At 45.5% G+C, this 14,817-nt stretch overlaps 1 protein-coding gene across 1 annotated transcript in view; it reads right to left on the reverse strand.

Moving 5' to 3' along the window:
- Positions 1–14,817, reverse strand: part of Usp48 (ubiquitin specific peptidase 48) — a 71,200-nt gene that overhangs the window by 27,149 nt on the left and 29,234 nt on the right. Inside the window, exons 13-17 of the mRNA XM_032895865.1 lie at positions 12,040–12,237; positions 10,115–10,229; positions 8,054–8,184; positions 5,168–5,239; positions 66–190 (exon numbers count right to left, since the gene is read on the reverse strand). Coding sequence (XP_032751756.1) covers positions 66–190; positions 5,168–5,239; positions 8,054–8,184; positions 10,115–10,229; positions 12,040–12,237 — 641 coding nt within the window. The remainder of the gene's footprint in view (positions 1–65; positions 191–5,167; positions 5,240–8,053; positions 8,185–10,114; positions 10,230–12,039; positions 12,238–14,817) is intronic.

A 14,817-nucleotide genomic window follows, 5' to 3' on the forward strand; every position in this document is an offset into this window, starting at 1 on the left:
ACAACAGCACCCCCCTCACCCCCAGCAGGGGCAAACCACTCCCACAGGCATCCGGCGCTGTGCACCTTGCATTGCGAGCAGCACTCTTTGTAACTTGGGAACTCAGGAGCCTTTGGGAAATACTGCTGCAGTTTGCTCCAAGCCTCCTGAGAAACGAGCCTTCTTTCATTTTCAGATATGCTTAACTCTCCTAAATTAAAAGAGAAAAAAATTTAATTAAAAACGGGCATGAAGTCAACATCTATTTCTTTCTGTGTGCAGGTCAGAGGACCACGTACAGGGTCAGTTCTCTCCTTCTACTATGTGGGCCCTGCGAGTGAACTCAGGAGGTGCCCTCGATCACAAGCACTTCTGCCCAGAGCCACATCGCTGTCCTGATGCAGTCTGTGGTGCTCTCTCCCTTCTGTTCAGTCACCTCTGGTTCACTTGTGAATGAGTGTCAGCACTGGCTCCAGCTTCAGTGCCAGCATGAACACAACCAGGCCACCATACACACTAAATGTTTAATTTCAGTGTCTTAGGTTCCACCCACTCCAGGATCTGAGTTCTGCAGGGGTTAAGAACATTTTGTCTCACATTAAACTCATTTCCCCCCAAAGACTTTTTTGCTTGCCTCCTAAAGCATCCTGCACTGAAGCTGTATGTTCCAGGCTATGTGGACCTGGGTCTGCTCTTTTACATTTTATTTTGAGTTTGTGGAAGCTCTGCCTGTTTGTCCGTTGGTAGGCTACATGTGTGCCTAATGCAAACAGAGGTCAGAAGACGGCACTGGCACTCTGCAAGGCATCGAGCATCTCAGGACCTGAGCCTCCACTCCAGCCCATCTTCCATCCTGGCTCTCTCTGAATCTGTGTCACAAGGCCCTTTAACTCCCTATGCTGGACACGTCACCAGTCTGCAAAAAGACAAAAGAAGGATCCTGCTCATGGCCACTCCTGTCACTGGAAATGTCAGGAGGGTCAGTTTCAGAACCACAGCACCTCAGTGCAGAACTACTGTGAACTCACCTGCAGCCAACATGTCAAGTGCATTCCGACTGACTTCTACTATTTTCAGATATTCCAAAGTAAACAGGAGTGAACTAGACTGACTGGTGTGTGTCTCACTGCTCAGAGACCCACATGCAGGTTCATCCCATGCCCACTGGCCAGGAAGCTACAGATGTGTTAGCAGGCACTACAGCTACATTTCAGAGTAAACGGTGAATCCACCAGAGGCAGCACATCTGGGTTAACAAGGCTGTCTTTGCCATGCTCAACACAGTCTAAGAACACAAAATGTAGCCTGGAGTTAAGTCTGTCCCCAACCTTTCTGGTTTGCATAGTCTCAAGGAAAGGCTATCTTAAGCCAGTGTGATGGTGAATGCCCGTGAGAAAGAGTACACTCTGCTTTTGCAGCTGGACCCTGAAGAGGCCAAAAGCTCCAGTCAGCCAGTGCTGTAAAGCACAGAAAGGAGCAAGCAAGTCCTGTCCTACTGTCAGCCCTCCAACTCAGCCTTCCTCCCTGTCCCTGGCTCAGGGTCTGGAACAACCCTCCTGTGCCTGAGTGTGTCAAGAACAACAAGAAAACTCTGGAAAGGTCCTGAGAATAGTTAGACACAGGGACAAACAGAAAAATAAAATATCTTCCAAGCTTAGAAAACAATGCTCAAACCGTGGATGGGATTCAATTTTGACTGTTTTTTTTTTTTTTGGAGACCAAGGCAAAAGGATGAGTTCACCCGGGAAGATGTTGGGTGGGATGGCAACTAAATGGTTGTCTATGTTACGTGAGGCCCTAGGTCCTACTCCAAAAACAACTGTATTTTGTTAATAAACTTATCAACAGAGGAGTCAGGTGGCAATTGAACATTTACTGGGGCAATGAAATGGCTCAGAGGGCTAGGCATTTGCTGCGTTAGGCTGGAAACCTTGTAAAGGCAGGAGAGAACCACTTCCTTAAAGTACCTTTGTTTTAACACATATGAATTGGCAGGACAGCACCTACTCACCCAAATATAAGAGAAAAAAATAAAATAAAATAAAGGTACAGCCCAGAGGCTGGAGATATTGCCTAGCAGCTAAGAGCAGTTGTTCTTGCAGAGGGCCTGGGTCCAGTTCACAGCTTCCACATGATGGCTCACAATCACCTGTGACTGCAGTACCAGGGGATGTAATGCCATCTTCTGGCCCCCGTGGGCACCTGCATGTGCAGGGTACATACACATGCATACGGACAAAACACACGTAAGGCTCAACTCTGCTTTAGTAAACAGGCTATCCCTGACCTGAAAATTAGCAGTTAAGGGTAACAGTGGGGATGTATCCTTCCTGCTCCTGTCTGCTCAAATACTAGCACAGCAGGAAGGTCGTCAGTTACCTGACAGAAAGCTTTACAGCTCAGCAGAAAGTAATCTCTAATGGCTACAAGTCAAACATGCATAGGGTATTAGAAATACAAAAATCCCAATTTTTGCTATGTGATAGGATAACTCAGTGGGACTAGAGCTAGATCAGTGGATAGGAGACCTTGTTGCTCTTGCAAAGGACCCAGGTTCAGTTCCCACCACCGACAAAGCAGCTCATAACCACCTGTAACTAATTCCAGTGGAGCCAATGTTTCCTTCTATCCTCCACAGACCATGATGCTCACATGTAATGCACAGATATACGGGCAAAACACACCACTTTATAAGAATCAAACAGGACAATTCTAGTCGAGCACTTCCAGAGTTAGGATCACTGCAAGCTCAGCAGCACACACAACTCGAGGTGCTCCTCTCCCAGTGAGCTAAGTTCCAGCCACCAAAATGGATCCTTTAAAACTACAATTATTGTCAGTGGTCAATCAACATCATCTGATTCTCTTTTCTTTCATTCTTTGAGACAGGATCTCGATTACATATGTATGTATCCCTGACAGACCTGAAGCACTACGTGAAGACTGCAAAGAATAACTGGCATCTATGAAAAAAATGTAAGCTTAAAGGGGGTCAGGGAAATAGCTCAGTTGGACAAGTGTTTGCTTACTAAGCTGTTCCCAGAGCCTATGTAAAAGCAGCCTGGGGATGAGGTCGCAGAACTGCAATCACAGCACCAGGAGGTAGAGGCAGTTAGCTAGCCAGACAGCAGAGAATGCCAGGGGAGACTATTAAAAAGAAAGCATCTCTATTTTTTTTTTTTTTGTTCTTTTTTTCAGAGCTGGGGACCGAACCCAGGGCCTTGCGCTTCCTAGGCAAGCGCTCTACCACTGAGCTAAATCCCCAACCCCAGCATCTCTATTTTTAAGATTGACTGTGCATGGTGCTTGCCTGCATGTATATTGTACAACACGTGTGTGCTTGGTGCCCATGAAATCGAGATGAGATCATTGGGTCCCTTAGAACTGGAGTCACAGGCAGTTCTAAGCATGTTGAGCAACCACGTGACTGCTTGGAACCAAGCCTGGATCTTTCTGCAAAAGCAAGTGCTCTTAACTGGGAGCCGCCTCTCCAGCAGCCAAGACGCTCTTTAAAAAGTGAGAGGTGCCCACGGTTGCCCTCTGGATCTTGCCTATGTGCAGCCATTCATAGACACATCACACACAGAAGTATACCCACACACACCGGATGTATATAACGTAAGAAAAACTACACTACGTTGGCAAAAACCAAGAAGTGACCAGAGGGACAGGCAGGATGGCTCAGCAGATAGGACACCTGCCAGCTGGGTTCAGCCCCTGTGAATGCTGTAACGGCTGAAGGACAAGGCCACCCTTCTGACCTAACACCTGCACAGAAGCACGCCCCTTCCCAGAAGCTTAGGAACAGAGTGTTTTTGGAGAGGACTGGAGCTGGATTCCCATGGTCATCAGGCAGCCTAACTACCCTCTACTATCAGGCGCCTTATACACACTCACACAGATGTGTGTGGAAAGCTACGATTTTAAAAACAGATCTACTAGTCTACAAAACCGCCTCCAAAGACCTGACAAGACACACAGAGGTTAAAATGAGATTCGGAAACTCAATCTTGCCCAGTGTTGCACATTTAGAATCTCAGCACTAAGAAGGCTGAGACGAGGGGATTAGTTTAAGCTTGAAACCAAGCCAAAGCTATTGAATTTTCTCAAAAAAGAAATGATTTTAAAAACCTATGGTACTGGGGCTGGAGAGGTGGCTCAGTGGTTAACTCACTGACTGCTCTTCCAGAGGTCCTGAGTTCAATTCCCAGCAACCACATGGTGGCTCACAACCATCTGTAATGGGATCTGATGCCCTCTTCTGGTGTGTCTGAAGACAGCTACAGTGTATTGTCATATAATAAATAAATAAATAAATCTTAAAACAAAAACAAAAACAAAACAATACAATAAACCTATGGTACTGCCTTGGTTAGCTTAGAGATCACTCTGTAGACCAGGATGGTCTACATCTAATAGAGATCACCTGACTCTCCTGCCCGAGTGCTAAGATTAAAGGGGTGTTCCACCACGAGCAAGAAAGAGGCCCTCCTGCAAGCCCTTCAGACACGTCACACACCTGAAATCCAGCTCTGCATACACTGACACAGGTGCTCCCCAAGTTCAATGTAAGCTTAGACTACAAAGAATGGGCCTTTTTAATGATTATCTAAGAGATCGTTAACTGTCAGCCTGTGTCCTCTAATCGGGGTCCCCCTCTAACCACACATATAAAACCTAAGCTACCAGGCTGATAAGACTCAGTGCTCTGCCCTGAGGGTCGGGGACACGAGATAGAGCAGAGATGGGTAAGTATCTACACCCAGGTTTGCTGAGTCCTCTTCCGGCACGCAGTCCAACAGGGAACGCAGGGTTGTACTTTTCAAATGAGCAAAGGAAAGAAACATTGACCCTAAGCCCCTGCAAGTGTGCTTGACTCCAGCGCTCAAGCACTGTGGGTGAACGGGGCAGCACTAAGCAGTGACGCTCCCATCTCCCACACTGACCTCTGCCACACTGACCTCTGAGAGCACCAGGAAGGTGGTCTGACACATACCTGTAATCCCAGCACCTGGGAGGTACAGGGAGAAAAATTCTGAGTTGATACCGATACCCAATCCAGCCTACATAATCAAACTCTATCTCAAAAACCAAAACAAACCATTAGGGTTACCACCTCAGGGAAACTGTAGAACAAGACGCAGGGAGCTGGTGCAATATAGATAACAGACTCAAGCTTCCGGCTTACCATGAGGACACAGAATGTCTTCATTAAAATTTAGTTCCTCCTCCTCTTCTTTCTTTTCTTCCTTTGATTCATCTAATCAAAAGAACAGACAGTTACCACTGTGGCTGGTGTAGCTCACAGGTCAAAGCAGAACTTAAAGAAAGGAAGCCTGAGATCATTCTGACATCAGATCAGACCTTGTCCTGCACAGCTGTGCAAGGACGTGCTGCTTTTCCTTCTCCTTATAGAAGGAAAGGGGAGGGTTGGGGGATTTAGCTGGGTGGTAAAGCGGTTGCCTAGGAAAGGCAAGGCCCTGGGTTAGATCCCCAGCTCCGAAAAAAAAAAGAAAAAAAAAAAAAAAAAAAAAAAAGAAGGAAAGGGGAAACCCTCAGTGACAGCTAATGATGTCGACAAGATGTGAAATGAGCCAGCTGTGATCCCAGCACCCGGGACAATGAAGGCAGAAAGATCAGAACTTAAAGGGGATAACCTGGTCTGTCTTTAAAAAAAAAAAAAAAAAAAAAAAAAAAAAGGGGTTGGGATTTAGCTCAGTGGTAGGCGCTTGCCTAGGAAGCTTAAGGCCCTGGGTTCGGTCCCCAGCTCGAAAAAAAAAAAAAAAAAAAAAGATGAGGCCAGCCTGGTTTAGAGTGAGTTCCAGGGCACTCAGGGCTACACCAGATTTGGAGGTAAGAAAGAAAGAAAGGAAAGAAGGAAGGGAGGAAGAAGAGAGGGAGGGAGGGAAGCAGGCATGGTGGCATATGCCTTTAATTAATATTAGCACTGGGTAAGCAGAGGCAGGCAGACCTCCCATGTGAGTTCAAGGCCAGCCTGATCTATAAAACAGAATTCAAGGATAACCAGGGCAAAGAGAAACCTTGTCTCAAAATGGATGAATGGATAAAATTATAATCATTGAAATTTGCTTTTTCTAAATCTGAAAATTTAAAAGTCCTATGAGCTCTAACAAGTGTCACGTGTTTGTCATTTGTCATTTTCATCACCCGCTCCTCAGGGATTGAACAGAAACCTTCCGTGAGACACATACTGCTGTTGGGGAAGTCTGTTACAGTCAACACCCGCCTGTCCTTGCTTGTCTGCGCTCTCACGGTATGCAGTTCTAGACACTGGAAATGGATCAAAGGAAGGAATGTAGAACATTTGGAAACTAGACTAGTTATTATTCGAGGGCTTTCCAGGTTAAGACAGGAGACAGTATGATACACTAAAGCTACATAAGGGCACTGTTGCCATGTGCAGAGGCAGGCACCTATAATCTCAGAATGTGGGAGGTGGAGGCAGGAAGTCTGCAAGTTCAAGGTCAGCCTGGGCTGTAGCTCAGGCAGGCACAGAGCACACTTGTACCCGCAGCACCAGGCAAAGCAAGATGCCCAGCCCCAGGCTTGCCTGTGCTATACTGTGAGTGCAGAGCGGGACAGGCATGGCTAGGTGAGGTGGGGGAGAGGAAGAAGGAAGGTCAGAGGGTAAAGGTCATCCTGAGCTACAGTGTTTTGGGGCACCCTAAGCTACGTGAAAAAAAAGTGATGTTTAGTGTAGAAAATATATGACTTCACAACTTACAAAACTGAATTAATAAAAATAGGGGTTGGGGATTTAGCTCAGTGGTAGAGTGCTTGCCTAGCAAGCGCAAGGCCCTGGGTTCAGTCCCCAGCTCCGAAAAAAAGAAAAAAGAAAAAGAAAAAGAAAAAGAAAAAAAAAAGAAAAAGAAAAAAAAAAAGCAGCATCCATGCACGTGTGCCGGTATTTGCACAGCAGAGGCTCTTGCCCAACTCGTGCACGGCCCTCAGTTCCAGGCCCAGTCCCATAAAGTATCAGAAATCTGGGTGAAAACTGCTCATAGGTCACTAACCATCCCTGAGTCCACTGACCTCAAAATTAGTAACAGACAGAACCATAATCTTCATCTGAGACCTAAAAGCCACTCTAAATGCCTTAATTTCCTTTGGTATCTGTTTACTGCTGGTTTAAAATAACACTGTCTAAAAGCAGGGCTCAGTCAAAGAATGGGCAAGCAATAAGCTGTCCAAATCTTGCCATTCTCGGGGTACGGTGCAGAGATCACACTGCTGAATGGCTGCTATCTGAGTCAAACTATGAAGTTCAACAGCCAAGAGCCTTCTGGAATTGAATTGTTCCCTTGAGGCTGGAGCAGAACTGTCATGAACTCTGCACGTGACTAGCCAGGCTAACACTTGAGCCCAGAGCTCACTGCTCTAAAGGAGAGGCCTCAGGCCCTGCTGAGTCTGTGAGTAGAATATTAAAAGCTTGAACATATTATTTTTTGCCCCTAAGAGACCTTGAGAATTAATGTTTTTTAACATGCATGGACATAAATTTTTATCTAGGCAATTGTACTGATAATGAAGACCAAAGGGTCCTGTCCCAGTGTTGCCCACCTAGAACATGAGCAAGCAGAGCACAGGACAGCTGCCAGACTTCTCATCAGATACCCCAAACTGTGGAGACATAAGGGGAAGGGGACCACGGTGCAGCTCTGTCACTGAGACACTGCAACTCTCTAAGCAGACATGAATCCCCACATTCAAGAAAAGGCTAGGGACACAGATCTGCAGATCAACAGCTGAGGTAGTGAGAGGAACCCCGAGGAGACAGACAGACAGCCGACGCACGCACGCACACGCACACACACGAGGGCTCTAACTTTGGAAGCAAGGACACCCCATCACCTTTATGGAAGGGACTCCCGTTTATCAGAGAGAGAGAGAGAGAGAGAGAGAGAGAGAGAGAGAGAGAGAGAGAGAGAGAGAGACATACAGCACACACACACACACACACACACACACACACACACACACACACACACACACACACACACACACACACACACACGGGTGCTAACTTTGGAAGCAAGGGCACCCCATCCATCACCTTTACTGAAGGGACTCCCGTTTATCTTCCCGTTGCTTTGCTCCGCCTCACCGTCTTGCTCATCTAGTTGCTCGAGAGCCAGCTGGCGCCAGCTGCGCAAGGAAGACTTTCCTACCCAAAATCCATCACTGCTGTGGAAAAGAGAGAGCATGAAACCCTAGGTGATTCCCAGTGTTCCGTCCTTTTCTGTCTGTCCCCTGAAGCCCACAACTAAAATGAATTACAAACACTGAAATCAACTACTGAGCACACAGCTGTTTCTAATCCAGTTCCTGGTGTGAGCCATTTTCACACCTCACTAGTACTCAGCTGCAGGTGTCTCTTCCATTCCCACTCTGAAGCTCGCCCTCTTTCTCATACGTCAAACTAAAGTCCATGCCAATCACATCCAGCCATCACTTTCAGCACACACAGCTATATACCTTTAAGTCGACACAAAGACACTCTTATCAGTGCCACACACACCTATACAGTCAGGCCTCACGGGAGGCCGTGTAGAATGGCCCCAAAGGGGCTTGGGCCTGCTAGAGTTATGCCAAACAAACAAGATGGGTGAATACCATCACTTAACCACTCTTGGCTGACTGACGGGTGCTCTGGAGTTGGGGTCAACACACTTCCAATATGTGTTTCTTAAGGATGTCCAACTTAGCTCCCCCTTTCAAGTTCACATCATTCTTGCTGAAGGAAGGGGACACTGCTTTCCCAGGCCTGCTGGGATGCTTTCTCCACACAAGCTTCCTGTACCGCCAAACCTGATTACGATCAAGATCTCTCTTCTTCCTTTCTAACAAAGTGAAGGCTATGTCTGGCTTTTTTTTTTTTTTTTTTTTTTTTTTTGGAGCTGGGGACCGAACCCAGGGCCTTGCGCCTCCTAGGTAAGCGCTCACCACTGAGCTAAATCCCCAGCCCCTGGCTTTTTTTTTTAAAAAAAAAACCAAAAAACAAAAAAACACAGAGAAAATACTCCAAAAATTCATTAAAAAAAAAAATCCTAGTTTAAAAGCTGCAAAGATAGCTCAGTGGAAAAACTGGTTGTTGTTTCAGAGGACACAAGTTTGAGTCCCAGCACCCATGTGGTGGCTCACAACTGTCTGTACTCTAGTCCCCAGGGATCCAATATGCCCTCTGGTAGATATTGGCATGGGAGGCACAGAAGAACATGCAGGCAAAACCCCTACACACAAACTAAATAAAAAATTTCAAGTTTCACTTAAAAGGTTTGTGTGGTGGGTGTTGGAATTTCTTGGGGTACGGGGATAGAGACGTGTGTGCTTGGAGGTACTAAGTTGTGTTGGGGGTCTTCCCCTTTATTTACTGAAGAAGGGTTTCTTTGCCCGCAGCTCACTGGTTCCAATTTGCCCCAGGAATCCCTCATCTCTGCCTCCTGGAATTACTATAACTTTGTATGTTGTATGGAGGATCTCAACTCATCCTCACGTGAGCAAGGCAAGCTCATTATCCACAAGGCCACAGAAAATCCACGCAAAAATGCTCTCTTTTAAAAAAAGTCCTGGGCTCACTCACCAGTAAAGGCATTTGCTGACAAACACAGGGCCCCTGACTTCAACCTCTAGGAGCCACTTGGTGGAAGAGAAGCAACGCCTGGAAGCTGTCCTTCTTCCTGTCTACACATGCTCCATGACACATGCTCCATGACACATGCTCCATGACACACGCACACACATAAATGTCCTTCTTCCTGTCTACACATGCTCCATGACACATGCTCCATGACACACGCACACACATAAATGTCCTTCTTCATGTCTACACATGCTCCATGACACACGCACACACGTAAATGACTGTATAAACAAGTTTAAAGACACTCATGTAGTGCAGGTTGCCCTCCTGCCTCAGCCTCTAAAGCGCTAGGAGCAGAGAGGCGAGCCACGCCCCCCACACCCTCCCACCCCACCCCCGTGCAAGCCTTACCTGACTGCCCTGCTCTATCTACTGCCCACTTTCTAACAGTCAGCTCTGTTCTCAGAACGTGTAGGCAGCGGCCTGATAACAGCCTGGCAACAGTGTAGGCTCTGAGAAACAGCAGTCACATACCCCTTCATTGTTGCTTTCAGCAAATTGTTGACAGTTTTGTAATCTTCATTTAGTTGATTCTTCAGGCGCAGTATGCGACAACGCTCCACAACACAGTCCTTACAGAGGGCTTTCACTAGAGGCAAGACACCAGAAACAAACGTCACTCTCAGTGCCTGCCTATGGGATTATTTTTTTGTACTGAACAAAGTACACAAGAATCTTAAATCTAAAGCACCAATTTTTACAGCACAATCAATGCATATCCTAGCTTTGCTGATTTAGACACTCACGCATCAATAGTTCTATACAAGAGATAGTGTCTGTCAGTTATAATTAACTATGGCATTAAAGCATGATGTACCACATGGCTGAGACACTCATCACCAAATGGCTGACCTGGCAGGAAGAGTCAACCACCGAACCATATCTAACCTGTAATAGTCTTCATGCAGACATGACCTTCCTTCCAAGCAGAGGACACTGAAGAGAGGACAATGGAGGCCAAGACACAGGAGCACAGATATTCTAGGAATCACATGCGGTCTAACTCTTTTTTTTTTTTTTTTTTAAGATTTTATTTATTTTATATATATCAGTACACTGTCACTGTCTTCAGACACACCAGAAAAGGGCAATGGATCCCATTACAGATGGTTGTGGGCCACCATGTGGTTGCTGGGAATTGAACTCAGGACCTCTGGAAGAGCAGTAAGAGCTCTTAACCACTGAGCCATCTCCCTAGCCCCCCTAACTCTTTTATTACACGTTTACATCTCACTTATTGTGGGTCTATAAATGTGTGTGTGTGTGTGTGTGTGTGTGTGTGTGTGTGTGTGTGTGTGTGTGAGTGAGTGCATTTGTCACAGTGCCCTTTGTGCACATCTGAAGAACACATGAGTCAGTTTTCGTCCATCACGGAGATCCCAGGAATTGCCCAGGTCAGCAGGATCATGGAAAACACTTCTACCTTCTGACCATCACATCGATCCTGAAATGTGAGTTTTTCAAAGAGCTTGCAGGGGCTGGAGAGCTGGCTCAGCACTCTCTCAAAAATAAAAGCTCTGAGAATTTGTTCTTGAAAAGGACCCAGGTTCAGTTCCTCCTAAGTCAAGTTCCAGAGGTCTGATGCCATCTTCTAACCCGCTTCTCCTTGGCACCACACACGTACATGATGCACAGACACACACACGTAGCCAAACATTCATAAAAATAAGATTTTAAAAAAGGGCTTCCTGGGGTTGGGGATTTAGCTCAGTGGTAGAGCGCTTGCCTAGCAAGCGCAAGGCCCTGGGTTCGGTCCCCAGCTCCAAAAAAAAAGAGGAAAAAAAAAGGGGGGGGGGCTTCCCAATGGTGCATGGTTTATTAATTATGAATGCAATTAATTAGAATGCAAAATCCTCTATATAGGCAGGCCTATTGCACTTAAATGCTGTGCATAAACAAAAATAGCACTTGACTTCAGGAAAGGGGAACTGGAGGTCATGCAATTCCCTCAGCCTCATCCGGGATCATAAAAGGATCCATGTTGCCAGCTGCTTAAGAAAGTTGTGGGGCACAGAGCGTAGACACACGCTGACAAAACAACTCAGATACATTAAACAAACAGAATAGAAAAGTTCCTGAGAAGAAGCCAGAACCAAACAGATTGGCTATTCTTAGTTATATACATCTCTGTGCATTCAGAATTCAATGTCCAGAGAACTAATCACGTTTATAAACTAAGAAATAACCTCCTAAACCTACAGAAACAAGACTAGAATGAACCAACAGAAGGCTTCAGGCTAAGATTATCGTATCAGCTGGCAAAGTACTGTGGCGGATTCTCTTTACAGGAAGCCTATGTTCCTGTACTCCCTCAGCTGCCCAGCCTCACTTCCGCTCCACATAGTAAATCCGGTCTAGGCATCACTCACCCTGCAAGCAGAGCAGATGCCCCAACTTACCAGTGAGTCTGGGACCTCCTCCATATCGACTATAGAAAATGTCAGCTGCGTATTCCGATATTCTCTTCATAATTGATATTTTGTCTGGATGGAGCTTGTCGTGGGAACACAGGCAGGCATTATTATCAATAGGTTTGGTAGGGGTTGATTCATCCAGCCACTTCTGCAGCCACTCAAGAGAGACAAACTCATAGGGCTCTGAGGGAGAAAGGAAGGGAGCGAACTATGTATTTCTACAGTTTTTGGACTAAGTGATACAAGACATTGTCCCCAAAAGACAGTGTAAGCTTTGTTAAAGTCAGCAGGCTCAGAAGAACTGCTGGGAGGTGTCTATAAACCCAGTTAGCTAGCGCTCCTGTGCATGCAAACTGCACAGAGCGGGCATAATTAGCCACACTCTCCAAGAGGCATCCACAGAGCCAAGTGCCTTGCTTGAGAGCACAGCAGAGCTTCCATGAGGACACTGTGTGCTGAACGGGAAAACTGCCACTTCCTCCCTTGCTTTTCAGAAGTATGTGACAAACTAAAATGAGTAGCTAGGACCTGAGTTACAAGTTAACCTTGTCAGCTACAACCACACTTCATAAGCACATTTCAACACTCAATTTTCCTGCACCCAAAGGGAGGCTGGGGTTAAGAAAAAATATGACTTTCTCAAAGTCTTTATGATCTATTTATTTCGTTATTTCAGGAAAATAATATATTTGAGATGAGTTCTAGGATGCAGCATGCTAGAACAGAATTAATTTTGAAGTTCAAATATTAAGAACACTAGCTATCTCAAAATGAATTTTAATTTAGGGAGAGGGAGTTCCAAATTTCCACAAAAGGCAAAATTAAAAATAAAGGGACAGTTTTAATTACTTACAAAATCTCCAGTGAGTCCCAGCATAAAACATAGGAGAAAACATACAGAGGTTGAATTCCTGAATTTTTACTTCCGGGGAGATGTGAGGGCAGACACTTATTGCAAAGCTCGCTTGGACCAGCCTCACTCTCCCCAGAGTCACAAACACAGAAGGTTAACTCCCACTGAGTTTTAGTGTAAAACATTTCACTGTTTTGTTTTGTTTTGTTTTTTAAAAAAAAAAAGGAAGTGCCAGTTCCATTTCTGCCCTGAAACTAGATAGCCATGGCCTCTTCTGATCAACACTAAGGCAGCTACAAGGTGAGGTGGCAACTTCAAGGGAAGATCAAGGTCTAATCCAGCTCTGCCTCAAGAAACGTGAGTGTGAGCAAATCCTTTAAACTCTCTATGCTTCAGATCTTTAGTTTGCAAAATGAAGGTAATGACGCCTGCCTTCTACCTACCTCACAGAGATGTTGCTGAGGGTAAAAGATAAGATATGTGAAGCATTTTGAGCTTTTTGGAAGAAAAGAGATATAGAAAAGTTAATTATACATCCAAACAGTATATATAAGAGGAGACCATATGACATGGAACAGGTAAAATGGGTGTAGCTTTCTATAAGGTATCAACACAGCAAGGGCTAGGGCTGTAGTTCATGGTAGACTACTTGTCTAACATGAGGAAGCCCTGGGCCAAATCCCAGCATCACCAAAAATAAATGAAAACGCAAAACCGCACCACACGTGCCTTTCTGAGGTGCAGCCCAGTGGAAAAGTAACAGGTTTGAATGTGTGCTGCCCCATATTCAGTCCCCAGTAGTAGTCTCGCCCTAACCCCCAAATCAGATTATAGCCAGTTATACTCAAAACATTTCCCCAATTTTAGGGCTGTTTATCAGGTTAGATGAGGTATCAAAAGAATGTGGTACCAGGGTGACCCATATCCGAGAGAAATAAAGTTTCCAAGATACTGCGACTTTCCAGTACAAAGTCCAAAAGCCAAGTTTTGAGTAATGTTTAATATTGGGCTTTTCAAGGTAGGCAGGATGATACAGGGTCCCAGATAAGGACTAATTCTCCAGGTGTCCTGTGTTTCCAGCTCCCAGGAGGAGGTGAACAGAGAATACCATCTATTGCTAATAATAACAGTAATAATAAAAAAAAAAAAACAAACGAGTTTAGCTGTTAAGATGCTCAGCCCCAGGGGACTGAGGCTAGAGGCTGACCATGCTTCAGGCCATCAGGGCCATTATGGTGAGCTCCAGACCAGTTTGCAGTAGGGTGACACCCTGTCCCAAAAGAACCTAGCTACTAAAAGGCGGAGGTCTCCTAGGACGGCTAAGATGCACAAGGGGGTACACACTGGGATGAAAAGACCGGTGGGTCAGAGTCAAACTGTCTAATCCACTTCTAGAATCCCACCGAACACTTCCAAATGAAGTTTGTTTGCTATTTTAGCTTTTAAATTATTATGAATTAATATAAGATCCAATGATTAGGGGCGGGGAGGAGATCACGTCTCACTGTATAGTTAAGAACAGCAAGAAAAAACAGAGGCCGTGCCCACAATTCTGACCTAACATCCTACTTAATCCTCACAGCAACGACCTTCTGGCTTGTGAATTAGTGTGCTCGTGTCCTGAGAGAGGAGGGGTTACCTGTGGAAATAGGTCTTGCAGTGTCTGGGACTATGAGTGTCGCCTAGAACAATGGCGATGCTCCTCTAATCCCAGCACCATGGTGGCTGAGGTAAGAGGAGTGCCTTGAATTTGAGGCCACTCTGAGCTACAGAGTTAAGATGCCTTCTTGAAAAGAAGGCAAATATCTTAGGTGAGTTTAAAGCGAGGTTCAAAAATAAAAACCAATGGATTTTGAACACAACAAAGTTAAGAGTCTTAAATAATAACAGCACGAAAAATATAACCATTT

This window comes from Rattus rattus, chromosome 1 (genome assembly GCF_011064425.1).
Source record: "Rattus rattus isolate New Zealand chromosome 1, Rrattus_CSIRO_v1, whole genome shotgun sequence".
Classification (NCBI taxonomy): domain Eukaryota; kingdom Metazoa; phylum Chordata; class Mammalia; order Rodentia; family Muridae; genus Rattus; species Rattus rattus.